This window comes from Periplaneta americana, chromosome 11, assembly GCF_040183065.1.
Source record: "Periplaneta americana isolate PAMFEO1 chromosome 11, P.americana_PAMFEO1_priV1, whole genome shotgun sequence".
NCBI classification, from domain to species: Eukaryota; Metazoa; Arthropoda; class Insecta; order Blattodea; family Blattidae; genus Periplaneta; species Periplaneta americana.
Genome location: NC_091127.1, coordinates 110756329 through 110783834, shown reverse-complemented (window position 1 = coordinate 110783834; position 27506 = coordinate 110756329). Strand labels below are relative to the sequence as shown.

The following is a 27506-nucleotide window of genomic DNA, read 5'->3' as shown; positions in this document are numbered from 1 at the left end:
AAGCAATTGAAAAGGTAAATGTGCTGATTCGACATAAGTCAGTGCTGAAAATTTTAAGAGTAGAAATCAACAACATATTTCGATTTCGGCAGTGAATGTGTTAGCCTAGTGATATTTTCAAGTGTTGAGGTCATTGTTTGGAAACAAGCATGGTGAAGAAAAGTAGTTAAATTATTTCATTATTTTTTATGTTTTTGTTCTAATTATTTGATTGATAATGTGATCAGAAGCATGATGTGAGTAGGAAAATTATCTACATTATGGGGAGAAACCTCTGAAGTCACTGTCTTTATCACGAATCTTATAAGATCCTTAAGAAATCAATCTAAGCATTTTGTAGTATTTTGGCACTATAATGATGATGATGACTACGACAATGATGTCTATGATGGTGGTGGGGCAGGAGCAGCGATGATGATGATGATGATGATGATGATGATGATGATGAGGACGACGAAGACAATAATGATGATGATGACGACGACGATTGGTTATGTCGACAATGACAATGATGATTATAAATTTCAATCTCTGTGAAAAAATCACAAGTAATTTTTTAATTATTTCTCATATCAGTTCAATTCTGATTTGTTCAGTTTTGGAAGTCTTCAGGTTTGACATTCTTGACATCAATTTTCCATTTAAATTCCCATTACATTTTTAAGTTAACAGTTGTGTGCTTTGTTGTAGTTACATGAATTGATTACTGTACATAACTATGAGTACAATTTGAACATGACTGTTGCGATGCAAGAACATGATTTCCATTTGTGATGTGTCTTGTATAGTGTATCTTCAATTTTAAGACTATATCAGAATGTCATTTGGACTATTTCAGGTAATTGCCATAATGGTAAAACGTGGCAGTGTGGAAGATTTTGGAACACATCGTGGTCAGATATTGACAGAAGTTGAGCATCTCATTCTAAGTGGGGACCCACAAAGGGTAAGATACAGGCTAAGATCATACGTCTACTTTCATGATTTTTTTACGACAGAGTTGAAATTTCAGTTATATTACGTAATTTTGTACATTGATACCTAGTAGAATATAGTCAACTCCCGATAATTTGCATGTGGTTAATTCGCAATTCTTTTTTTGGGGTGGAGGCAAAGTAATGTTGTCATTTCCGTTTTTACTCTCTCTCCCTCTTAAGAAATTTTGCGATCTAAAATCGTAAAAAAAGAACAATCATTTAAGAAACAAAACAAAAAAAAGAGTGCATTATTTTTGTTAAATTAAAGTGTCTTAAGACATTTTGTAAAGCTTGTGTTTCTTTTTTTTAAGATTCTATCATCTATTCCACTCCAGTACTGTTTTGCATTGTTTCTCATTTTGCACTTGATTTTGACATGTATTTTGTAATTACACCTGTCAGAGTAACTTTTACTGCATTATATGAGCCGTTCAGAGCAGAAGCGGTGTAAGTCAAAATTGGGTAATGAGGTTTAAAGTAAAAACTCTGTAAAATATAGCGCAAAGTAGCAGTTAATATGTCCTTCGTGCTATCCACTGACTACTAATAGTTTAAATACATTCAATATTAATTGCTGTTTTGCGCTGTATTTTACAGAATGTTTACTTTAACCCTCATTACTCATTTTTGACTTACACCACTTCTGCTCTCAACGGCTAATATATGATAATAAAAAATCTTGCAGATAATTCGCGATTTTTTATATTTCGCGGAAGTTCATACATTAATTAAGTTACCGTGAATTTTCTGGAGTTGACTGTATATTATTAACTTATAATACATCTTCTGCCATTTATACTATACCATCAGAATTACATTTGTCTCTGGTATAAATTCGTGATAAATTTAAATAAAAATATCAGGAAATTAGCCAGGTCACGAAATTAGCCGAGTTTGCCCTACTTTAGTGTGGCTTTTATCTACCTTGGTCTCGTGTAAATAAAATGTCTGTTGTATATGACCACAAATTTTAATTTGGTACACAGTACAGATAAATTTTAACCAAGCTGCAACAATATTTGCCCTGACCAGGAGAAATTTGTTCTCTTTTTATATATGTGATCTACTTTTTTTCAGTGACTATAAAGTGGAGTCTTTATATGAAACTTTTTTTTCTTTCAGACCTACAGTATTTTTTTTTTACATTGAGACATTTGTGACAGATGTAAAACAAAAAAAGCAGTTCTCTGTAGTCATATGAACTACTTGCTATTTTTTGCATAGTTATGTGAATTTGGGGTAGCATAAATGCTAGAGCATCTGCTGATTTGTACTTTATTGATTCAGAACACTGTGCCTATTATGTACTGAACAAGTTTTACAAGTTAAGGAACAGGTTTTACAAATTAAATCTTGACTCTTTTTACTTCATATTTTTTAGAAGTACTACTAGGTTCAAAAAGTTCTCGGAATTTTACTACCATTTTTCGTATTAATATATAAGAAGGGATATTATACATTTGTTTTGTTGGTAACATTCATGATGTCATTTCCTTAAAGTTTGTTGATAATGGCAATTATTGGTTTTGAGTTGTAAGCAATTGTTTATCATAGTGTTTCGTTTGTTCGTCGCATTTTGTAATTATGTCCACAGAGCAAAGTACAAACATCAAGTTCTGTGTTTTGCTGGGGACATGATCAGTATGGCTGATGAAGATGGTGATTTCTTAAACAAAATGAAACTGGTGCTACTTGTACGACCCAGTCCCTAAACGACAGTCATCTGAGTGGAAATCGAAAACATCTCCTCGGAAGCAAAAATTTCCTAGGGACACTTCCAAAGGCAAAGTTATTTTAAATGTTATGTTTTATTTAACGACGCTCGCAACTGCAGAGGTTATATCAGCATCGCCGGATATGCCGGAATTTTGTCCCGCAGGAGTTCTTTTTCATGCCAGTAAATCTACTAACATGAGCCTGTCGCATTTAAGCACACTTAAAGCAAAGTTATGTTGGAAGTTTTCTTCGACTCTCAGGGTCTCATGCACCATGAGTTCATTCCAGAAGGTCGTACTGTAACGAAAGAATTGTACGTAGAAACCCTCCGTCGCCTCTGGGACGCAGTGAGAAGGAAACGTCCAGAAAAGTGGGTAGAAAACAACTGGTTCCTTATGCATGACAATGCACCTGCTCATCGCGCAATTATTATAAAGAATTTTCTTGCCAGGCACAACATAACTGCTTTGGATCACCCACCATACTCTCCTGATCTCTCACCACCTGATTACTTTCTGTTTCCCCGTCTGAAAAGTCATCTGAAAGGACGGAGATTCAATGCTGAAGAGGTTATCGCAAACGCGACGAGAGCACTAAGACGGGTTTCACAAAATGGCTTCCAGGCCTGCTTCCAGGAACTCTACACGCGTTGGCAAAAGTGTGTTGTTGCGGAAGGCAACTATTTTGAAGGAAATGCTGTAGAATAGTGTTTAAGGTACGTTGTTTCTATGATGCTAGCAAATTCCGGGAACTTTTTGAACCTAGTATGTATAGGCTATATACGGAAAATTATTTTCTCGAGTGTCTGTATAAAACAACATTTTTCCTCATTAACGGCCCCCCAGTGAGTAGAATACCCTTCGCATTTTTTTCACCTGAAAATGAAGATAGAACAAATCTTCCAAGTGAATTCTTTATTAATTAACAACAATGGAAAAAGTTGAATCTTTACTTCTTCTTAACAGTGCAGTGTTGCTTTTCTCCCTCTTTTAGAACTACATTTTTTCTTATTATTTAATATATCTCTCACTTATAAGTGATTACTCTGTGACATTCATTTAATTCTAATAAACGTGAAATATACAGCAAGAGTGAACTGTAAAAGTACAGGGGAAAGAAGAATATTTTTGTATATGTCCACAGGATCAAGACAGTACACTGTGTACTGTCCTGCTGAAAACATATATCTTACTTATACTATACAAAACAAGGAACATCATGAATTTGTTCCTTTATCGTTACAATATAAATATTATCCATTTTGTGCTTTTCAAATCGTAACAGACATCTATATAAATATGTGAATTGCTTAATAAAACTGAAAACATATAAACAAGCTTATGTTATATAATACATAATCATTTTTAGTACTTGAAATAAAAACACACACACAAGCATGCACTAACACGCACAATATGCCACATGTATTACATTTTCGGAAAGATTTTCTGGTTTATTATAAGAGTGCTGTGAATAAAACACGTGGAAATATTTGACATTCACTTAAATAAAAATTGTTGATCTTTTTTTTTCCTTTCAGGTACATTTGTAAAATTAGTATTATAATGTCTAATATTGTGTGGGGTATCGAAGGTCAATATTTTGTTCGAACATTTGAAACAGCAATTTTATTCCTGGCACTCAGTGGCATTGTTGCATGAAATGGTCAGTGATAGGTGCAGTGAACTTTCTCAAGGTCAGATTGTTCTTGTTTTGGAAAAGGAATAACAGTGTTCAGAATAATATTAGTTTACTTTATTTATTTGTAAAGACACTGTCCAAATTTTGGTAACATGAAATTTCACTACAAATTTTTTATGATTTAAATTTTTTTTTTCCTGTAGACTTGTTAGTTGTAGAGTGTATATTCATAGTTATATAATTTTATCAACTTACAGCAAATCCTTGGCTGCAATATAATTTCTGCTTTGATGCAAGAATATGCAACAACTGTCAAGTCTTCAGATGTTGGCCTCACCTGGGAAACACATTTTAAAGCGAAGAAACAGTTTGAGGTACAGTGTTTTATACTGAATTTAATATGTGGACTGACCTAACAATTTTATATGATTTCTACTTCGTTAATTGGGTGATATGAAGTTCATGTAGACATGAAATTTACAATCATTGTTACTAAGGCACTATTCATAATTTGAATTCAGAACAGTAACATTTTAGTGAAAAGATGTCTAAAACTAAATTTCGTTTCCATGATGATGATGGATTAAAGTTTCGAAAGGCTATCTTATTTTCCATGAACTCATTAGAAATGTATGTTGTTTTACCACTGAAATAGATGGTAGAAATTTCATTTTTCTTTTTCTAAGATCATAGTGGTAGAAATGAGATTATTATTATTATTATTATTATTATTATTATTATTATTATTATTATTATTATTATTATTATTATTATTATTACAGAGTATTTTCTTACATAATATAGGTCGGCAGGGTGGCACAAGACTGGCATGAAGGCCATGCAAACACAGCAGACAGTCTCCCACACACTGACAGTCTTTCTGTAGGAGTGGTTTTGTTGAAGTTAGAATCATGTTATTCTTCTGATTGTATTAGTGAAATGTTTATATTTAGAAGTGGTTGAATGAATGAATCGGAATAGACTTTCAAAAGCCATGCTTCAATACCGTTTCCAAGGGAAGAGATTTTTAGGCCATCCAAAAAAAAAAAATGTTGACTGAGAATGACTTACTGAGACCGTAACGGACCTTGGGCCTTATACTTGTTTGGATGATGATGGTGATGGTGATGGTGATGGTGATGATTGTACTGACGCCATATTGCGTGTTATTCTTCTGATAATGTTAGTGAAGTATTTAGATTAGCTTGCTTACATGGCACTACAGAAATTTACATTTACATTAGAGCAAAAGGATTTTCATTGTAGAGATTTACTGAAAAAGAGTGATTGCAAAAAGGTAAAAAGACAATTTGCAAGAAAATTTCCTAATGTTATCGTTCCACATAGCAATAGCAGCAAAAGACTACTCCTAAATCTAAATCTAAACACTTTACTAACACAATCAGAAGAATAACACGCAATCTAACGTCAATACAACCACTACTGCAGAGAGACTGAACTGGACTGCTGAGCATGCAGGAGACTGTTTGCCGTGTATTGCATGGTCTTCGTGCCGATCGTGCATGGTCTTCATGCCGATCGTGCAGTGCCCACCCGATCTACATTACGTAAATGAATGCTCTGTATTATTATTATTATTATTATTATTATTATTATTATTATTATTATTGTTGATATTGTTATTGTTGTTACTATTGTTATTATAGTAAAGTAATGACCTCTATTTTAAGGTGACAGATCTGAAGCGCATTTTCCAGTTCTGTGTCCAAGCATTGGGTGAGCTGTCAAATATGAATCCGCCTTATTCTGATGAAGTATTGGCACTTCTGAAGCATTTATTGTCGATTGCAGAAGGTGTCTTGAGCTGGGGATTCATCTCTGCCAATTATATCCTTTAACATAATAAAATTATCTGATTTTAGTGCTGATCTAGAAAGGACTTTTTACTGCTACTTCTTTCATTGTTTGTTTTTGTTTATTTTTTTTCCTCTCTCTTCCTTTTCTTTTTTCTTTCTTTTCTTCCAGTCTTTATTATTATTATTATTATTATTATTATTATTATTATTATTATTATTATTATTATTATTATTATTATTATTATTATTGTTGTTGTTGTTGTTGTTGTTGTTATGTTGTTGTTGTTGTCCAGTAAGCAATGCTTGCTTGCACATATTGGTCACACAGTGTTCACATTCACCGGCCTCATTGGAGTGTCTACCATTGGCTGATGTGTTTCACCCTCACTTTTTTTTATTTTCAAATGCAGAACACTTGTCTTTCATGTAGAAAAAGAAAATTATAACTCCGTCACTTGTGATGTGTGGTCTGTTATTCTCTTTCTGAATGCACAAAAATGTTCAACCAATTGAAATTCATTGGGAACTTGTTGCAGTTTATGGAGAGGGAATAATACACGAAGTCAATGTGCGAAGATGGTGCCTAATGTTTAGTAATAGAGGAATAAATGTTTATGGTGATGGACGGATGAACATATCTTTTGTCAGAGAGAAGCTCTAGCAAAAATCTAATCCGAGGTAACAGATAGTTCACAATCAATGAATTGCATTTTCTCATTCGTTAATTCACAGAACTGTGAGTGAATATCTCCATTATCACATGATTTGTCTGAAATGGGTACAGCATTAACTTCTTTGGAGCATTATGAAAGAGACAGAATTGTTATTAGAGATGAAATATTGGTGTCACACTACACTCCAGAAAGCAAACATTCGACTTCTGATGGCACCATGCTAAGTCACCTAACAAATCAGAAAAGTCCAAGTAAATGTTGCCATCACGAAACATAATGGCTTCAGTGTTTGACTGTAAAGGTGTTCTATTGGAATTTATTTCTGTACAGGGTGAAAAGAGGAAGGGATAAGTATAGTCTGAATTGGGATTATAAATGTTTCAAGGAGATTTCAATGGAAGATCAGGTTTGAAATTTTATCCTCTAGGAGGTTGCGTTATCTTCTGCACTTCCCTTACAGAAATAGGCAACTCTGCGTATGAGTGCCTAGGAATATTAGTACCAGTTGATATTTGACAGTTCCTTCTTTGTTTTAAAAATGCTAATGAATGAAGCACTATGATAAGTTAGATTGTCCTGGTAAATTTTAACAACGTGTTTATTTGTAAGTATTTAAAACATTATTGCTCATTGTCAATCAATTCATTATACATGCTCAAACTTTGGCCTAGTTCTGCAGTGCATTTACGACATCTCTCCAACATGCTATATTGCACCTGATTAGCCACAAATTGTCGATTCCAGTGTAATTCCAGTTGACAGTGATTGTTACTTCTTTAAATGTTTCACATTTCAAAGTCTCTGGAATAGTGTAGAACAGAAAATTTCTACTCATGATGACATCACTGGATGCAAGCCACAATACCCATTATGTAATATCAATCGATGAGTTCAGTGCACTCAAAAAATGAGTACAGTGCACTCAAAAATCCTCATGAGAGCTTTTGCATTGCTTAACCAATGCATGTGAGAAAAGGAGATCATCTCAATAATTAAATAATTAGCATCTGTGTCGTTTGTAAGAAATTTTCAAAATGTTGTGATTCAAACTTGCTCAAATTAAAGTGTTTGATAAATTTCAAATTTCTGAAAAAATCTGTTTGCATACTTACTGATATAATTAAATATGTACCAAATCTATATGCACATAGAATTATTCCAATTCAGAAACAACTAAGTAAACTAAAAGAACTCCAAAAGGAAATAACATTTCAATGGATACCTAGTCATTGTGGTATACCTGGAAACGAGAAAGTCGATAATACTGCAAAACAGGCAACATATTTGCAACCAAGACCTCTTCAAGTGATATCTCTATCCAATGCTTTTGCTTCTGTAAAGTCTCATTTTACAAACCTATGGATCAACAGTGGCTCTGTTCTGACAAAGGAAAATTTTACAGTCTGTACAAAAGAAACCAAATGACCTGGAAATGTACAAAAACTTGCCCAGACATGTTCAAACATTTTTAACAAGAGCCAGAACAGGTCACATTGTCACACAGTTGTACCTATACCGATTTCACATTTCTGATAATCCTACTTGCCTTTGGTGTAATAATCATGATGAAGATCTAGAACACATTCTTCTATACTGTCCATCCATAAACCACAAAAGAAGTAAATTAAAATCATCAGTACCAGTTGCAGAAAACACAGCCCTGCAGTATATATTGACTACACCCCAACTCTGGCTACTAGCAACAGGCATCTATAATGAACACCAATCAAAATACCCCTTATTTCTCGTGAAAAACAACAACTGAATAGACTACGGTGGACTATAGTGGACTTCATGTTGTCAGCAAACAGTTGGATACATTAAGAAGATTGATAAGTTTCACGACGTTATCAAAACCGGGAAATTTAGCACAGATTTTCTTGCTGGTTGATGCAGTGGTAGTTGATAAATCTGTTAGCCTCTGCATGTGCAACATAATTTGCTATACAGTAATAAGTAGTTCAGTTTTATTGTATATAGAACATAATTTATCTCACCTAAACAATTGACATTCTAATTAGTTTCTGTTGATTACCACTAGAACTTAGAAAATGAATCAAAATCAATCTTCCTAATTTTGTTGTTGTTGTTTTCTAATGGCAGGCATTTGACAATAAAGTCATTTGACCTCTTGCACTTCAATATTTTTCAAAGATGTTATCATTGTCAGCCACTGAAGCACAGATTGAAAATGGCAAGTTGTAGCCGATTTAAGTGAACACCATATTTTAACGTTTTGGTGGCTACTTCATCCACACATAACCCCCAGAATGTCTGGAGGACCACACCTGCTGTTGGTCGATGGGTCCATTGGACCTAGCTGGGAGATCTTGTTGATCACCAGCTTTCCCTCCTTAAGCCACTGGAGGACGATTTTAGTGCCATAGCAGGTCAGCACTAGGAACAGAAAAGTAGAAAGAGGAGGAAGGAAAGTGAAATGAACCCTTAGGCCTCGAATGCTCTAATGTCGTCGGGGTCGAAGAAAGTAAGAGTTCAGTCAGAGGACTGGATAGGAAAGGGTAAAGAGGGAATTAGGTATTGAACAGAGGAAAATTATACCAAATTCAGTCATTAACTCATCAAGCTGACCAGTGCTAATTGATGAGTAGCCCCTCCCTTTAGTTCAGCTCGTAAAATTATGCTTACTAACAGCTGCACCACGGGAAGGTAGGGATGGGACATTGGGTATTTGTCCAGGTTGGTTCCATAAAGCCTTCAATGGGAAGGATTAATGGCTCTCCCCCCTGTATCCGACAGATATCCTTTTGCAGCCAATCTTCCTAATGTATCCAGCTGCTTGCGGACAACATAAAGTCCACTATAGTCCACCGTAGTCTATTCAGTTGTTGTTTTTCACGAGAAATAAGGGGTATTTTGATCAGTGTTCATTATAGATGCCTGTTGCTAGTAGCCAGAGTTGGGGTGTAGTCAATATATACTGCAGGGCTGTGTCTTCTGCAACTGGTACTGATGATTTTAATTTACTTCTTTTGTGGTTTATGGATGGACAGTATAGAAGAATGTGTTCCAGATCTTCATCATGATTATTACACCAAAGGCAAGTAGGATTATCAGAAATGTGAAATCGGTGTAGGTACAATTGAGTGACAATGTGACCTGTTCTGGCTCTTGTTAAAAACGTTTGAACATGTCTGGGCAAGTTTTTGTACATTTCCAGGTCATTTGGTTTCTTTTGTACAGACTGTAAAATTTTCCTTTGTCAGAACAGAGCCATAGGTTTGTAAAATGAGACTTTACTGAAGCAAAAGCATTGGATAGAGATATCACTTGAAGAGGTCTTGGTTGCAAATATGTTGCCTGTTTTGCAATATTATAGACTTTCTCGTTTCCGGGTATACCACAATGACTAGGTATCCATTGAAATGTTATTTCCTTTTGGAGTTCTTTTAGTTTACTTAGTTGTTTCTGAATTGGAATAATTCTATATGTTGGTACATATTTAATTACATTAAATATAGCCCCCTTGGAGTCAGTAAGTATACAAATAGATTTTTCAGAAATTTGAGTAACACACTGAAGAGCAGCATCAATAGCTAGCAATTCAACTCATTTTTTATCATAATGATACAACAGATAATGCTTTTACAACTGAAGAAATAAACTTGGCAATATCAGAGCTACACAATTCTGCTACAGGAGAGGATGAAATCCATAACAGCATGTTATTAAATTCCTCTAATAAAATTAGGCAAGAATTTTTTGGAAAATGAACAAATGTTATATTATTATTTGTCACAGTTTCCTCTGAATACATTACCTGTTAATGTACATACACAGATATCATTTTGTTGCTCGTTCATTTATGTTTTTGCATTAAATTCCCAACGACTACATGGTAGTGGAACATGGTTCCCTCAGGCGTCACATGTTGTTTGTTTAGTGCATGCAATATTCCTAAATTGAGGTGGTCAGAAGCAAAGGAATATAAGTGCACTTAAGTTACTTTCGAGAATATGTGATTAAAAGTTACTAAATTTTCGTAAATTCCGTAAAGTTGTAATTTTAAATGTTAATTTGTGATATGATTAAAAGATATATCCCTTTACAACTGAAAATTTAAATGCTTTAGTTTATTCTGGATGCACTTAAATCATTTTTTTTTTTAGAAATGTCACAACCCTTTGCTTCTAATCACCTCAATTAACAAAATATGGTAGAAATTATGAACATGCACAAAAATAATATATATATATATATATATATATATATATATATATATATATATATATATATATATATATATATATATATATTCTTATTGGACTAGAAACGTTCTGTGGATTTTCAAGTACTCTGGTGTACTCTGTAATGAAATAATGTGTGGAGACAGTGCTCTTGTATGTTTGGACATCTTGTGTGGATCTGAGGCATAGTTAGAGGACACTGAAAGACTGCCCATAAGTGCTTCACTAAGCAGTTTTAGTCATAAAAAGAACTGATTTAAGGATAGTATTGGGACTACTGACAGAGCACTATACTGTGAGAAAATATGTTCACGCAGTGAGATTACAGTATAATGGAAATCTCGAATATAGGCTTTGTTGACGAGAAGAAGAGACTGTGTGGCATTGCAGTCTAAGAATGTAATTCATAAACCTCAAAAGGAATCGGTTATTTAATAACATAAATCCGTTATGAAAGCATCGAGATTTTGAGTTAACTTCTGAAACTGATTTAAATTTTTTGGGGCTAACTCTATTTTATGTGAAGATGATAGAGACAATGGGTCTATTGAACTGAAGCTCAATCCACATGCCGCTCCATTTTAGTATAATGTAATTAAATCTGATCAGGTCTAATCTTTGTTTGATGTTTATAAGGTGACCATTTTTATTGAATCTTAATAAATTGTACTTAATTATTACATTTCCATTATAGATTTTAAGATATATTTTTCACAATTTTAATGTCCTATCATAATTTCTCCCTCTTACATTAAACATATGGACACCCCTTTTCCATTCAAGAGCATCTTTCGTGAAGAATTCAAATATCGTAAAAATATGCTTGGAAAACCCAATGTCGTTATTGATTTCTTCTATACTGAAAAATGCTGATGATTCATCTGATGACAAGAAAGATGATCTAGATTTACTGTCTGATACAATTAGTGGAGTGCAAAATACATAAAAAATTTAATTTATGTTTTATTTAATTACTTTCACAGCTGCCGAGGTTATAATTATCAGTGTTGCTAGTGTGTTGGAATTTTGTCCTGCAGGAGTTCTTTTACATGCCAGTAAATCTAGAGCCGGGATCGGACCCGCAACCTTGGACACAGAAGGCCAGCACTATACTGACTGCGCCATCCAGGTCGACGCAAAATACATATATTACGTTTATTTTTTTTACATAATATGTTAATATTTTACGCACAAAGATTATCATCATCATTCAAGGTTAGCCAAAGTCAGGCTGCCAGTATGAGAGCTGACATGCAGCAGAACCAAGAAAAACAGTAATTACTTAGATTGATTGTTTGATATTATTTATGATCATTTTATTACCGATATTTTATTTTCAGCACATAATTCTCCCCTTTGATTTTTTTTGCCTCCGAATTTTGTGGAAAAAAGAGGAGGGGAATTACGCGAGTTGCTATATTGGTGTTCTATTAGAATATACAGTTCATTCACTGCCTTTTCAGCTGGTTAAGACAGAAGGGGAAGGAGTTTGCACCTCTCCTTCCTCCTGTTTTGTATACTCCAGGAGGCACATGGCACATGCCAGCCTGTAACCAAGAGAGTTTGCAGAGTTGCCAGATGTCGTGCAGTGTGTTCCCGAAATGGATTGTTTTATAGCCATAGGTTGTTACCAACAATTCAACACAATAACAAACAGATACAGGTATATCTTTGCAATAGTACACATAATTCAGAGAAATTCATATTAATGCTACATATATTTAACTGAAATATGTTCAAATTACATAGTACATTATTGTTGGTGTACTTGCCACAGGAATCAGTATCGTTAAATACTAGTGTAGGATTATTGTTGTAAAATGTATCAAGTCAATTTAAATAATTATTGTGAGCGTCCTTCATTATTAGATATTAACAGATATATCACACCTAATTCAAACATGTTTATGGCAATAATGTTACAATTATTTATGTATGTATGGGTTCAGATATGTCTACAGGACATTGAATTAACAATTCCATTACAAATAATACATTCGAATCCTTTCCTTCTTCCAATGTGCAAAATCAAAAGTCTTTCCCCCTTTTCGGTAGAATTAGTACCATCAGTCCATCGACAAACTATACCAGTATGCGTATCGTATTATCATGTCTCATCTAAGTACAGATCTTGATACTCTTTCTGTCCATAATAGTCAATTTTATTTAGGTACTGGGAATGCCATATTTGTATTTTTCGGGATTCCATTGCAGGTATTCGTCTGTTCTGTGCCTTGAATGTAATACCCATAGATTGTAGAATTTTATGTAGTGTTGTCCTGGCATACAGAAATTTATATCCCATGTTGTTTGTTTTCGTCCTCACTGCAGAAAGAATGTTATCAATGGTAGGCGCTGTCTGTTGTTCATTAAGTTGGTACACGGTTAACGAAATCAAATCACGATCGAAATCATCTATTTTGGACAGTTTTTTAATACCTGGTATTTCTTTGTCAGGGTTTCGAAGCCTGACAAGTCTAGTGAAATTATTCTTTTCACTGTCGATAATGGTACTTCTGTCGCATTAACTGTCTCTGTTAGTGGTGATTGGTTTCCAGCATTTTTAAAATATGTGAAAACATTTTGAATAATATGCACAGCTTGCTTCTGAACAGGTTTTCCCCTACCTATGGGGGATGCATTTGATTGGCACTCGTTACTATTATTTACAACTATTTCACTTGACGGTTCTTCCATGGATGCCACATGTTGCACCCACTTCGACTGTGTGCACTGACTCACTGAGTATCACGAGACTGCACGTCGCAACGCCACCTGCTCTGTTTACTACTGTGCTCTTTTATGGAACGAACCTCCTAGTACAGAACCCCCTTCCATGTTTCACGCACCTTGTTCATACCCTTACTTGAAGCTGAAAAAGCAGTGAATGGGCTGTAAACAATTAAATTGAACTGTATTAACCTTCTCTGGTAGTTATCATTTTGTATTTTTGAGTTTGAAGAATGAATTTTTAATGATCCTTGACTAAACTTGCACTGCCCAAACGGCTGATTGGGGTGTTTGAAGCTGTGTACGAGTCAGATCAGAGCCCCGCGTTGCGGCTGGGAACGCACTGGAAGGAAGTTATTCTGGATCCTAACGTGGTCAATCTCTTCTTTACTGTAAGTAAAATAATGATAATTGTATTGCCTCTGCCTGTTCATTGAATTATGATTTATTGGTTCTTAGTTATCAAGTGCATAATAACGACAAACTGTATTTAAAAGACACATAGTATGCCACTTCTGTGAATGCTAGTGCGCTGGTCTTCCAGGTAGGTGGCCTGGGTTCGACACTGGGCAGTCATGATGAATGTTTTTCTCTGTAATTCCACTAACATACCATCTATCATCTGCAATAGTAAAAATAGACTGTGGTGAAGTCTTGGGGGTTAGATTCCAAAGCTTCATATAGGAAAGACATAGGCCTTTGGGCCTCTGGGGCTTATCAGACAACTCTTGTGCAGGCAGAACTGGCTCTGTCAGGGGCTGAGGCAGAATGGCCGACCTGTCAGCATCTGTTGCATGATGCCAATTTAGGAAGAGCTTGAGGCTCCGGGTCAGTGGGGCTTATCAGGCTACTCGTCTGTGGATGAGACCTGGCTCTTTAAGGGGGCTGAGGGAGGTTGTCCCACCTGTCAGCATTGCATTCACGAATGTCACCCAGGCCACCTGTAGAACATAGACAGTCATGGCATATAATTATAGGACAAATAATGGGCTAAATGGAGTAAAGTATGCCTAAGTATAAGGATCCAATCTGGACCTAGCCCTTGAAAAGCCAAGCCAAACACACGTTGTATGATTGTATTAATAACAATGGCAACTCCACGCCATTTTAAAGTGATAGACTTTTGATTATATAAACAGCAACAATCATTATGATGATGATGGCGATGGTGAGCCATTGGATGTATATGCAAATGCATATTTAGTTTGTTTTTATAATATATGGAAACTGAAATCAGAGCAAGTTTAATGTTTTGTTTTCATGTGTAGATTCTCATAGTGCATATATTTGCATATTTTATGTTTTTTGGAATAAAAGTAAAACTAAATTTTACGAGGGTTGTTTGAAAAGTTCATAGCCTGACAGAATTAAACTAGGAATACTCTGACATAATCTTTATTTCTCAACATAATTCCCCCTGAGATTCACACACATGGTTCACCAGTGCTGCAGATGGTTCAGTACCCTCCTTGTATACAATGATATTTGGACTTACATACATATATACATACGTGTTCTGCCCATGGGCAAGTCTTTTACTACAAACCCAGCATTCTCCAATCTTTCCTATTTTTTACCTTCCTCTTAGTCTCCGTATATGATCCACATATCTTAATGTTATCTATTATGCCATGTTTGCAGTTTTTCTTGGGAAGGATAAATGCCGTAGCTTCCCGTTGCTTTCTGCACACTACTCTCTCTTTTGCATCTTAAAAGACCCTAGGGATCCCCAGCATGGAGGAGAGGAGAGTAAATTTGACTAATTGGGCCCTGTAGACCAGGAGTCGTCAGCACAGAGCAAGCTGGGGCTAGTCTTTCTTACCCGCAGAAAATGCAGTGCACTATAGTGCTCTCGTAGCTGCTAGTGGGTATGCTCTCTATCTCTCCCTGTTCCTCGACGCACGACGGTTCACACGGGACAGCACCACGTACCAATTGCACATTTCAGCGAGTGCTAACGACCACTGCTCTAGATCACCAAAATTCACCACAAGGATTAAATATCAGTTTTATCAGGGTATTTGATCAGTCAGAGATCAGGAAATCCCAATGAGAAATTTAAAATCTGGAATGACAGCATAAAAATACCGGTATGTAAGTTTCAATTTTACAAATTGCCTGTATTTTTTCTTCTTTTTAGGAAAAATGTGAAATGTGCACATAGAAATATGTTCATATTTTACTGAAAGAGCGGCTTTTATTTTTTATTTTTATTTTTTTGGTAAATGCTGGAGAACATTTTGAATGTAATTTATTTCATTCTTTTATTTATTGTATTCTCATTTCATTTTTCTCAGATTCATTGGAAAGTCCGTGAAAACCCTCAGCTCGCTCATCATTCACTCAACTGTTTAGTGCAATTGGCTTCACTCAATGGTGCAGTGTTTGCAAGCAAAGATGTTCGTGTTCAATATCTTGCAAGTTACATGCAAGGATTCCTTAATCTTGTTACGAGGTTGGTAGTTGAACAGTACTAGTGATTAACAATAATATATTGTCAAGGTATAAATGGTATAATCTACTTGCTGAACAGTGATGATTGCAATATATGTGATGTGCTAAAGTTATCTACTTTATGATTTATATTTTTTCTTAAGATGGACTGAAAACATTTTAGATTTTTCTTACCACACACTCACTCATTCATTCGCTTACTCATTCTCACACATCCACTTATCTACCCATCTATCCTGCCATCCTTTCACTTTACCTCCTCTCTCCACTTAGATGCATATTGTACGTGATCACTCAGACAGTGATACAACTTTCATATGGAGGGTTGTTTCCGATTTTTGGTGACTAATTGTGACTGTGATTGTGACACTGTTGTGTGTTAGTCTTCTGGGCAAGGAATAAGACATCAAGTCTGGATAAGTGTGTAGCTGTAACAATGCCTAAGAAAGTAGAGCTGTTTTGGAAAGGCTACATCACTGTCATTTATGACTCAAACTACTGTTACTCTGCAGTTATAGGAGCATGCAAGAAGTGGAATTGTACAGTATCAAAGCAAGTTATCAGCTGTGTGCTAAATAAAAAGGTAATGGCCTGCAGCAGGAGAAGCTAAGCACTCTGAGAGCGGCTGTTTGCCGGCCCTGATTTAGACTAATGATATTTTCAGTGTCATGGATGGTCCCAGGTGAGGCTCCAACTCTTTCCACGTATTCTCCCTGAAGAGCTATGTGTCATTGCTACTACTCTGGTAGATTTTGTATGACCACACTGTACCATTCTCTTGGGTGTCATGCATCCAATCTCTGACAGCTGCTTGCAGGGTTTTATTGTCAGGAAATGTGACACCAAGTAGGGGTTTCTTCATTTCACTGAAGAGGGCGTAGTCACTGGATGTGAGGTCTGGTAAGTACAGAGCAATAGCAATGGAAGCACAAGGGCAGTCCTATACCAAAGAAGTTCCAGTCCACTGGATCCTGTGGAAAGCAAATGGCAGCAGTCTTCTGGGACGAAAATGGCATCTTGATGGTGTATTGGCTCCCTCCAAAAACCACCAACAACAGCAATGTGTATTGTGGCTCTAAAGAAGTTTCATCGCCGGATACAGCAGTATCGCAAGAGGAAGTGGGCCAAGAAGGTCCCGTTGCTTCATGACAGTGCTCATCTGCATACCAGCCAACAGACTCAGAACGAGCTGTCATTGGGGTTCACTATGTTGACACATCCTCCATACTCACCAGACCTTGCACCCAGGGGCTATGTTCTCGTCAGTGAAATGAAGAAGTCACTTAGTGCTGTCAGATTTCCTGAGACTGGGTGCAAGCAGCTGTCAGAGACTGGGTGCGTGACACCCAAAAGAGTGGTACAGTGAGGTCATACGAAAGGTACACATGCATCGATGCATAGCTCTTCAGGGAGAATACGTGGAAAGGGCTGAAGCCTAACCTGGAAGCCTGGACCACCCACGACACAGTAAATGTCATTAGTCTAAATCTTTTGTAAACAAACCTCTGCGAATCTAACTTCCTGTAAAGCTGGTTTGAATAATATTAAAGGGAAAAAATTGTTCTGGGACCAGGTATCGAACGTGGGATCTTTGGCTAAGCACGCCAATGCTCTAACACTGAGCTATCCAGGAACGATACACAATTACAGTCCAATTCTTCCCTTTAGTGTACTGTATTTATGACATGGAAAATTTCTGTCTTTGAGACAGAAATGATGAAAATTACCTACTGTTCCTCATAAAAATTCTCTTACATTGACCATGATTATCAGTATCACATTCATTCATAGTGGTAATAATACATCCTATAGGGGCATTCTTCAGACATACAGAAATCTTCACATTGCTGTGTGACAGATGTAATGGCTAGTGAAAACACGCCAATAAGCTGGACATTAACAGTTAACCCAATATTATTGCTGTCTCTGTATCTCTGAAATAATTCTAGAAATTAGATTGCTTTAGTGCTGTGAAATTCTCACAAATAAGTTTTTTTTTTCTTTTTTCCTTGCAGTGTGGATATTTTAGATCGTGAGGCATTGGGAATATCTAATGTGGTTCGCAAGCTAATACTATTCTTTCCACCTCCGTTGCTGGTTGGCATGCCTGCTGACCTGTTGCAGTCCTTTCTCGAACAGCTAACACAATTGACATGCAGGTTTGCAGAGGGTGCTGCCCAGGAAGAATCAGTGAGTTTTATTCGGAGTTTGTCCAGAGTATGTATGCAATAGGTATAAATATGACGAAAACAATTTGTAATTTAGCATATAAACAAGTTGACCAAAATATGTAAAAAAGGAAGAAATGGGACGAAGTCTTTCTTCTTTTAATGTATTTTTAGTTGTTGAAGGATCTAACTCATATAGGACATTCTGCTATGAAATATCAAGATCATACCATTTAGTTCTAGCGCAGTTCTTTAATAAAAGTAAAATTCTCATTAGTTATCATGACATGTAGGTATTTATAGGATGATTAAAAGTCGTCTTAAGTGATAATCATTGTACTTATATTTGGATATCATTATCACAAGTTAAAATATTGCTGGTTGTGACATATTTTTAAAATGAAGTATTCAATGTATGACATTCCTTCAGAAGAATGTTATGCTAATTGTAATGCATATTGACCAAGCATCAGATTCTTGATAGGGTTAATTGTTATAAATGTGAAGTGTTTTGTTGTGTTAAGTTGAATCATATGTGCAAATGTGTTTGTATGCTACTGAGCAGGATATTTTCCATTTTAGTGTGGCAATTAAAACAAATAATGCTTGTCCAATATCTTTTGACTGGCAGGGTATATACAGGGTGGAAATGAAATAGCCTTGCAGATTTCCAGAGTGAATAGCTCATAATATCATATTGGTGGAAAGTTCATAGTTTTTTTTTTTTTTTTCAGAAAAAAAAAATGTTTTTTTTTTCTAAATGTTTAACAATCCCTTATTGGGTAACTATTGCGAGATAGGATTGTGACTTCTGTCCATATCGATAGGAAATCTAAAAAAGATAATTTATCTCTCTGGTGTATTTCAATAGCGTGAACGATTTTCGTGTAAATTTAATTTAAAAAACCCATAAATTCAAGCCATTGCATGAAACGAGTGAGTGGCAACACCTCAGCAGAATGCAGCTTACGTGTGGAGACTCGAGTTCATTAACCTCTTACATTTGTATCACAAGTAAAGTGTATTAGTGACAATGTTGCCGGATTGCTCAAACTTCAAACTTAATTTTCTAATTAACCGTGCATTTAATCACAAAACATAATATAAGTTTTCTATTCATTTATGTGTACCCTATCGTCCCTTTCAAGCTGCAAGGTTATTTCACTTCACTCTGTATATCTATTCAAGGTCTTGCTTATGAGTCTACAAGGACAGTTAAAGTAACTACACTGTAACCTTCTAAATTTAGGATATGAAAACTCAGCTGAACTACAGATGTGGTTTCAAAGAGATTTACAGCTAGTGGAGTCATGCATATAAAATTAAATGCTTGATGCATCATCAGGTCCATATTGTATTTATAAATTGAACACATTACTGATAAATAAATAAATTTAAAAATATGTATCTCAAAAGATATTAAAAGTTAAAGATTAAAATAAATTGACTTATGTATTAGTCAGACTTTTGCACCTTATTGGTCAATTTATTTTAATCCTTAACTTTTAATATCTTTTAAGATGTATATTTTTTTATTTTATTTATTACCAGTAATGCATTCAATTTATAAATACAATATGGACCTAATGATGCTAAATGTAGCGAAAATGTTTGTCCAAAAAATATATACTACTTTAAGATGGAATAAGAAAGCATTCACCTACTGATAATATTTAATAAGAAGTATTATTCCAACACTACTTATCTGAACAAAAAATGATTTTGAAAATTAGATAATAGATAATAGGATTTACAAAATATGAATAGCATTCAGTTCATTATCTGTTATACATAATGAAATTGGCATGATGATAGGTTAATGTTTCTACTTCTGATTTTTTATTTTATAAATGCTTGCAGTTATGTGCTGAAGACAGATTATATATGGAAGCATTCGACCACATGCTTGAAGCCTGGATTTCTGTCCTGCACGATTCTCAGGTCTTCCCTAAAGATTTCTGTAAACAGTCATCCATGCAGATTTTCAACACATACCTCAAGTGTCATCTTTCGCCGCCAGATGGCACACGAGGACAGGTAATAATTTTAAATAAAAATTATGTGTGTGTGTGTGTGCGCGTGCATGCGTGCATGCGTGAGTGAGTGAGTGAGAGTGTGTGTGTGTGTGTGTGTATTTTTTTCCGCATATTGCAGATAGATGGCAGGACTGTGACCCACTTTCAATTTGTACACCACTTCGGCAGGCCACACTGTACATGATGTGTATCTGTGAAGAGTTATGTGTTGTGCTAGGATGAGTGTATGTGTAAGTGTCCGTGTAAATATAGTGTAGGGAATGGGTGAGGATGATGTTGAAAATGAGGAAGGGAGAAGGGGAAACTCAGTGCCGGCACATAGCCTACTCCTGTTGAATAGCACCAAGGAGGCTGCCAGGCTTAATATACACATCCAACAGATGAATCACTATCAACAGTGACATATGCCTCCTCTTCATATGCACTACGGAGAGATTTGGGATTAACCTAGGCATATTGGTGCAGAATTTAGTGATTAGAAGTTGTGCACCAGCACCTCTCGTAGTCCCGAGACTAGGCTGGCTAGTCTGGAGGCAGACACACTGCCACAGAGCTGACAAATTATATGTAAGTTTTGGTATCTTCTAGTGTAGGCGAAAATGAATTATGTCGTACAGATATTCCTATCTCAGAAATTAATAATAATAATAATAATAATAATAATAATAATAATAATAATAATAATAATAATAATAATATTTATTTGTCAGAAACCAGTGTACAAGGCCTGAATATGACATCGTCAGGTTTGATAATATACATACGCACACATGCACAAACAAATTGAATTATTCACAGTGAAATTTTAGTAAATCTGTAAAGGTCTTTGTTGACCATAACTGGAGACATTGGAAACCAGTAGACTAATCAATTGGTTCTCCTACATTTTTAATATTACCTTCTCTGTTGGAAATGTTTGTTTATAAGAATATATTCATAATGTTTGAAATACAAGCTTGTTATGTGTTATTCTGTCAGTCACAGATATTGAAGAACAAAACTCTTATCATAGTATATTATAGAAGTAATTACAGTTCTACTTATTCATTCTAGGAAGAACATTTAGAGTCAATTTGACTGTGTTTGAGAGTGACAAATTATGAAAAGTCTAATGTAAACTAGGATGGAAGTGGACATTTTTAAATTGCTGAAACTTCCAGAATGACTCTGGAGTCCAAATATAATAAAACTGAGTATCAGGTCTTTCGAAGGAGTAAAGGCAGCTCGAGTTACTGCTGACCGCTTAATTTCCTTCTACAGAGTCTTCTGTATATGATGTCAGGGAACATACAGAAACGTTGCCTTCCAAGTACACCTGTTAGACATGCTGAAGTTCAAAGGGCATTTGTTGGGCATTGCATACGTGTAGTTAACTTCAGTTTATTTTAAGCTACTGAAGAGATTACTCATTCGTGTGTAATGTAGTGCAAACTATTGTCTTCTTTTTGTAATTGTTTGAAAATAGTATAGGCCTATAACATTTTATAGCAAGTTTCTATAGTTTTAAGTTACGCAAAATGTGGAAAAAATATCTGATAAGTCATTTTGAATGTTTTGCAAGAAGGGATTAGCCAGGAATTTTAAAACAATCTTTCGAGATGTAAAAATGTCTTGAAGCAGAAGGAGGATACTTTGAACATTTCTTGTGACACAGGTTAGATGCACTTCTATTTATTTTTATGTTGTTTATAAACATTTTCTCCGCCAAACAGGTTTTAGAAACTAAAGTTACTATTGCAAAAATGGCAGCAGATTTTGCTGTAACTGTGTGAGGTGTATTTAACAGAAAATGCCTCTGAGGTTGCAGTGTGAGAGTAGTGTCATATATGGAGGACCCTGTAGTAGCAAGATCCAGAAAGCATGGGAACTCTAATTCCCTGTTCCTCTACACCTCAATGGCGTATATGTGGACAGTTCATATTTTAGAAATTAAAATTTTGCGATTTAGTCTTCATATGTATAAGATTACTTACAACTATTCTTACTTGATTTTCCTTAGGGTCGAGAGTTGGATGTAGAAGAAATAGACGAAACTGAAGAGGATGACAGAACTAAGTTTAAAGACCAGCTGCAGACAATTGGGTCCTTTGGGAGACAGGTATGCTTGTTTTGTTTGTGTTTTTTCACATAATGATTCAGTGATGGTTTTGTTCTATTTAATTTATATGGTTCCAGCAAAGGCTATCATCACATTTGGTGAGCTCACACACTGTGTGACTAATCTGCACTTCAGCGAAATATGTGCTATGCCTTTTCTCCATTGAGCAGAATGTGCGGGAATCATATCTTCCACATATTATGGCTGGTCATGTTCTGCTGATATTACTGTGATGTTGAAAATCACGTGACTTCATCACACAGTACAGTTCTGTGTTCCCTCACTTATTCATGACACATGATATCTTATACAATAGAAGAATTGCAAAGTACATTTTCTTTTACAGTGTGAAAGAAATGTCGAATCATTTGGTACAGATGCAGTACTAGTAGTTACTATTTTTCATGTGAATACAAAAGTTAAAGAAAGACAAGTAAAAGAGGGAATGTCAACTCAATACAAAAAAAAAAGACACAAATCTGCCAATTTGTTAAGCACTGGGAGGAGAATTGTTGCCACATATGTATAATCAGTAACATACAGTCATTAAGATATAAAACATTTTAGATATCACTACTACGTGAATAAAGGGGAATATTAATCCAGAAATACATACAGAGTGTTAGTTGGAATGCCTGATGGACAAAGATCTTTGGGGAGGCCGAGACGTAGATGGGAGGATAATATTAAATTGGATTTGAGAGAGGTGAGATATGCTGGTAGGGGCTGGATTAGTCTTGCTCAGAATAGGGACCGATGATGGAGTTATGTGAAGGGACATTGAACCTCCAAGTTCTCTAAAAACCATTTGTAAGTAAATAATTAATACAAAAACAGTGTATAGTCCGGGTCAGCTTACTTCATACCCTAAGGGTGAAACCTAACCATTTTTCCCCCATTACTACATATGCTAGTGGATTGTGGTGATTTTCTAGTTTGCAGGTTGACTTTTCTTTTGTCAACTTCATTTCGAATTTCGATACTGACAAATACTAGAAATGGTAGTGATTTTGTAACTGGTATGTTGGCAGCTGAGATAAATATCGGCAATATTTGTCGATACTGGAGTTCCATGAAATTAAAATTGTACTAGATTTCTGAGCTGTTACTGGAAGCTAGTGAAATTTGAATATACTAATAATTAATTAATATCAGTATTAATATTAATACATAGTTAGTACTAACTATGTAAGCTTCCCATTCAGCTCTAACCAGTCCTAACCCCTGATTGTTCCTTGATGTATATACCATATCTTTGGGCAGTCATGAGGTAAGCCATTTATTTCTTTTATTGTCGTCCTTTACATCTTATCATCATCATTTAGGAAAGGGGAAAGGTTCTTGTTTAAAGGTGTACTTTGAAGAGAATAAATTAGGCCTGCCATACAAACTAATTAATGATGTTTAATTTTTGATCTGCTTCGAGTAAGTTGAACATTGTTAACAAATTTAAATCATTCTGTACATTCTTTATGATTTTCTTCATATCAAGTTGGATTTCATCAGAAAAACTTACACCAAGATACTTGTCGGTATCATCTGTCTTAATGTGTGGTAAAATTTTTTTTCTCCAATTAAATAACAGAGGTTTCACTCAGCTCACCATTCTTGATGTTAATGACATTACACTTTAATGGATTGACAATCAAGCTTATTGTGTACAAGCTACTGATGGTCATTAAGTGACTGAGCGGATGATTCGTTCTTTGGAACTGTGGCAATTTCATTAGCAAATGCAAAGTTCAAAGCCATGTAATTCTTCAATCTCAGTATCTGTGAAGTCCTTAATAATGTCATCATTTGCTAAGTTAAATAACATAGGAGAAAGAGGCGAGTCCTGAGCAAAAGCTTTATGCAATTAGATATTTGATGTTTTGTTAATTCCACTTTCTATGGTTATGCTGTTACACTGGATGAGATCAATAACACTGGTCTACAAAAAAAAAAAAAAAAAAAAAAAAAAAAAAAAAAAAAAAAAAAAAATTGTTGTCTGCTATTGAGGAAATTTCAAGTGTTGTATACTGAAATTGATGCGCTGATTCCAGATCTGTAATCAGATTTATCATAGCACATCTGGTTTTTGAGTTATGAGACTGTAACATTAATTCTAAATCCTACTATTCAGTATATACCTGTAACATAAAGTCAGAGCTGTAAACTGAGCTTAGTTTATATATTCTTTGCAAATTGTTATATTATATTATTTTAAATACATTTATAGGCAGATACACACTTACAATATCTGCATAGAATTGGATTATATCAGTCTCCTAACTGCCCATTGTGCAACTCAAACCAAGAAATGGATTCAGAACACCTCAAAATCTGTGCTTCAGTGGCTGGCCATGATACTATCTTTGAAAAATATTGGAGTGCAAGAGATCAAATGACTTTATTGTCAAATGCTTGGCATTAGAAATCAACATCCACAACACTTACAATATGTAGTAAGCACTAAAAATTCTGTTAAAAATGCTTGAGACCTTTGCTTTTCTGCTTATGTTGGCATGTGGTTGATCACTGTAGGAACCAGCAGAAATCACCCATCATTCTCGGACTGTATTGACCTGGTACCTGGATTCCATCGTTGATATGTCCTAATGGAACCTCTCACCATGTTCGTCACTTACAGTGCCAAGATTTGATGGAAAAAAGTCAAGGTGCGAATGAAGAAAGTTAATTTTTAAAGACATGCTCTAAGCATGTTATATACTAGCTCAGCATAATTGTCAGCTCGATAATTTCCTAAAAACCTAGTTGACATTAGTATAAATGTCTCCCTAGCTTCGAATTCAAGAGCACTTAGTTTTGACCTGAACATAGTATCACACATCAATTGTCGGATCTCTGGCTCAATGAAAATTCCTACCTTCAATTTTGCATCACTTTTCACTCTCCCAAACATCTTCTTCAGATACTTAAAGCCTTCATCATGATTGAGAGCCCATAGAAAGTTTTTCATGAGGCCAAGTTTAATGTGAAGAGGTGGAAGAAATATCTTCTTTGCATCAAAGAGCACCTTGTGTTAAAATTTTAAAATGTTATTATTTTTAAATTGTGACATGATAGAAAAAACGGACTTCAGATCTGTAATCAACACACTCAAATTAGGGTTGGTACACTTGTTTTTGTCCAGTAGCAAAATCACAATGAAATAAATAAAATGGATCTATATATATTAAAAATGTAAAATTTAAAAATGTTATTATTTAAAACTAGCCATACCCATGCGCTCCGCTGCATCTGTTAGAAATAAATATAAAGTAATTACATAATTAAAATAGGACGTTTGATCCAGGGAACAACTTTTACAACAGCGCAAGATAATCTGCTTCGCTCATTACCCAATTTTTTTTGCATTGCATTTATTGCATATATATTTTATGTATTTTAACACGATTCAATTTAGCATAGTTAAAATTTGAATTATAAAATAATGGATTGCTAAGCTAACGTACTATTACTGCATACTAAATCAATACACTCTCGTTGTTCGTTAATTCTCTGAGATTAAAATGGGCGTACATAAATATTATTTTAAGAAATACAGAAAACGAATGTACAAAATAGCCTATCAGATTTTCTGTAGGCTATATTTAATAGCTTTCGATTGTTGATGTCCAAGGCCCCTGTTTTCGATTGTTGTTGTCCAAGGCCCCTTATAGACGAAGTCATTTGTTCTTAATTCATTGCACTGTCTTAGATGGCGTTATTTTAATTTTAAAACTCCTTTATCTCATTAAATATCAGTCCTATCAAAATTTTGTAAAGAATAAAACTTATCGGAAATCATTTTCAAAGAAACTTTTGTTATGTAACATTTTTCACGAAAATCAATAATAAGCGAGATATTTCGATTTATTTAATTCAGGCCCCCTTATAACCCCCCTTTTAAATAAAGTATTTTGAATGCCATATAGCCTAAAATCTAAGTTACAACGAACTTAATTTATATTCCAATTTTCATATAAATCGGTTCAGCCATTATCGCGTGAAAAGGTAACAAACATACAGACATACAAACAAAAATTTCAAAAAAGCGATTTTCGGTTTCAGGGTGGGTAATTATATATGTTAGGACCATTTATTTTTGGAAAATCGAAAATTACCAGAAAAATTTCGGCTACAGATTTATTATTACTATAGATTGTGATGTAATAGAAAAAAAAAAAAAAAAAAAGGACCTCAGATCTGTAATCAGCACACTCAGATTAGGGTTGGTACACTTGTTTTTGTTCAGTAGCAAAATCATTGTAGACCAGTGTAATCAGTTCTCTTATTTGGCATATTAGTCCGTGCCAAACACCTCTTGAGGTATTCATTCATGACCTTCATTATCGTGAGCCTTGGAGATACCCAAAAAAAACAATGGAGCAGTTTTCTTCATAGCATTAGATTATATAAGACAGCCTTAAATAACTGATGTATTGATGTGACAACCAAGAACTGTAACAAAACCACGCTCATGGACAGAGAATTCAAGAAATGGTCACAGTCTCCTATCAAAAGTCTTTTAATGACATGTGTAATTACAGAGAAGATAGTGATAGTGCACTAGTTTTTAACTGCTTGAGAGCGTTTTTTAAACTTCAACATGGCATTTGCCAGAAGACATAATAATTTAGTAACTTGAAGATCTTTCAGAACTCGAACAATAATCTTATCTATGCCTGTTTTGATCTGACTAAAGCAGAGTTAATTTCTTCTTCACATACAGTATTTCTATATCATCTTCAGTACAGACCAGTACAATCTCTGGTATAGGAGTTCAATCATTTTTATTAGAAATTGAAAATTAGGGAAATTGAAAAAAAAAAAAACAGGAGTTTGTATTCAACGTTCTTATGATTTTTCATTATATTCCTGACTACTTTATGGCGCTGGTTGTAGTAAATATATTGAGACACTTAGTATAGATATCTTCTTCTGTTATGCTCTTGCCGATGTTTTAATAGTTTCTCAGAGTTTTTATTAACCGAATATGAACTGG

At 34.9% G+C, this 27506-nt stretch overlaps 1 protein-coding gene across 4 annotated transcripts in view; it reads left to right on the top strand.

Annotated features, from left to right (window-relative positions):
- Positions 1-27506, top strand: part of LOC138709244 (exportin-4-like) — a 117445-nt gene that overhangs the window by 12255 nt on the left and 77684 nt on the right. For all 4 annotated transcript variants that reach the window (XM_069839884.1, XM_069839883.1, XM_069839885.1 and 1 more), the window contains exons 4-11: positions 839-946; positions 4592-4708; positions 6026-6182; positions 14028-14152; positions 16058-16215; positions 18230-18404; positions 20243-20419; positions 22418-22516. In XM_069839884.1, the coding sequence (XP_069695985.1) occupies positions 839-946; positions 4592-4708; positions 6026-6182; positions 14028-14152; positions 16058-16215; positions 18230-18404; positions 20243-20419; positions 22418-22516 (1116 nt within the window). The remainder of the gene's footprint in view (positions 1-838; positions 947-4591; positions 4709-6025; positions 6183-14027; positions 14153-16057; positions 16216-18229; positions 18405-20242; positions 20420-22417; positions 22517-27506) is intronic.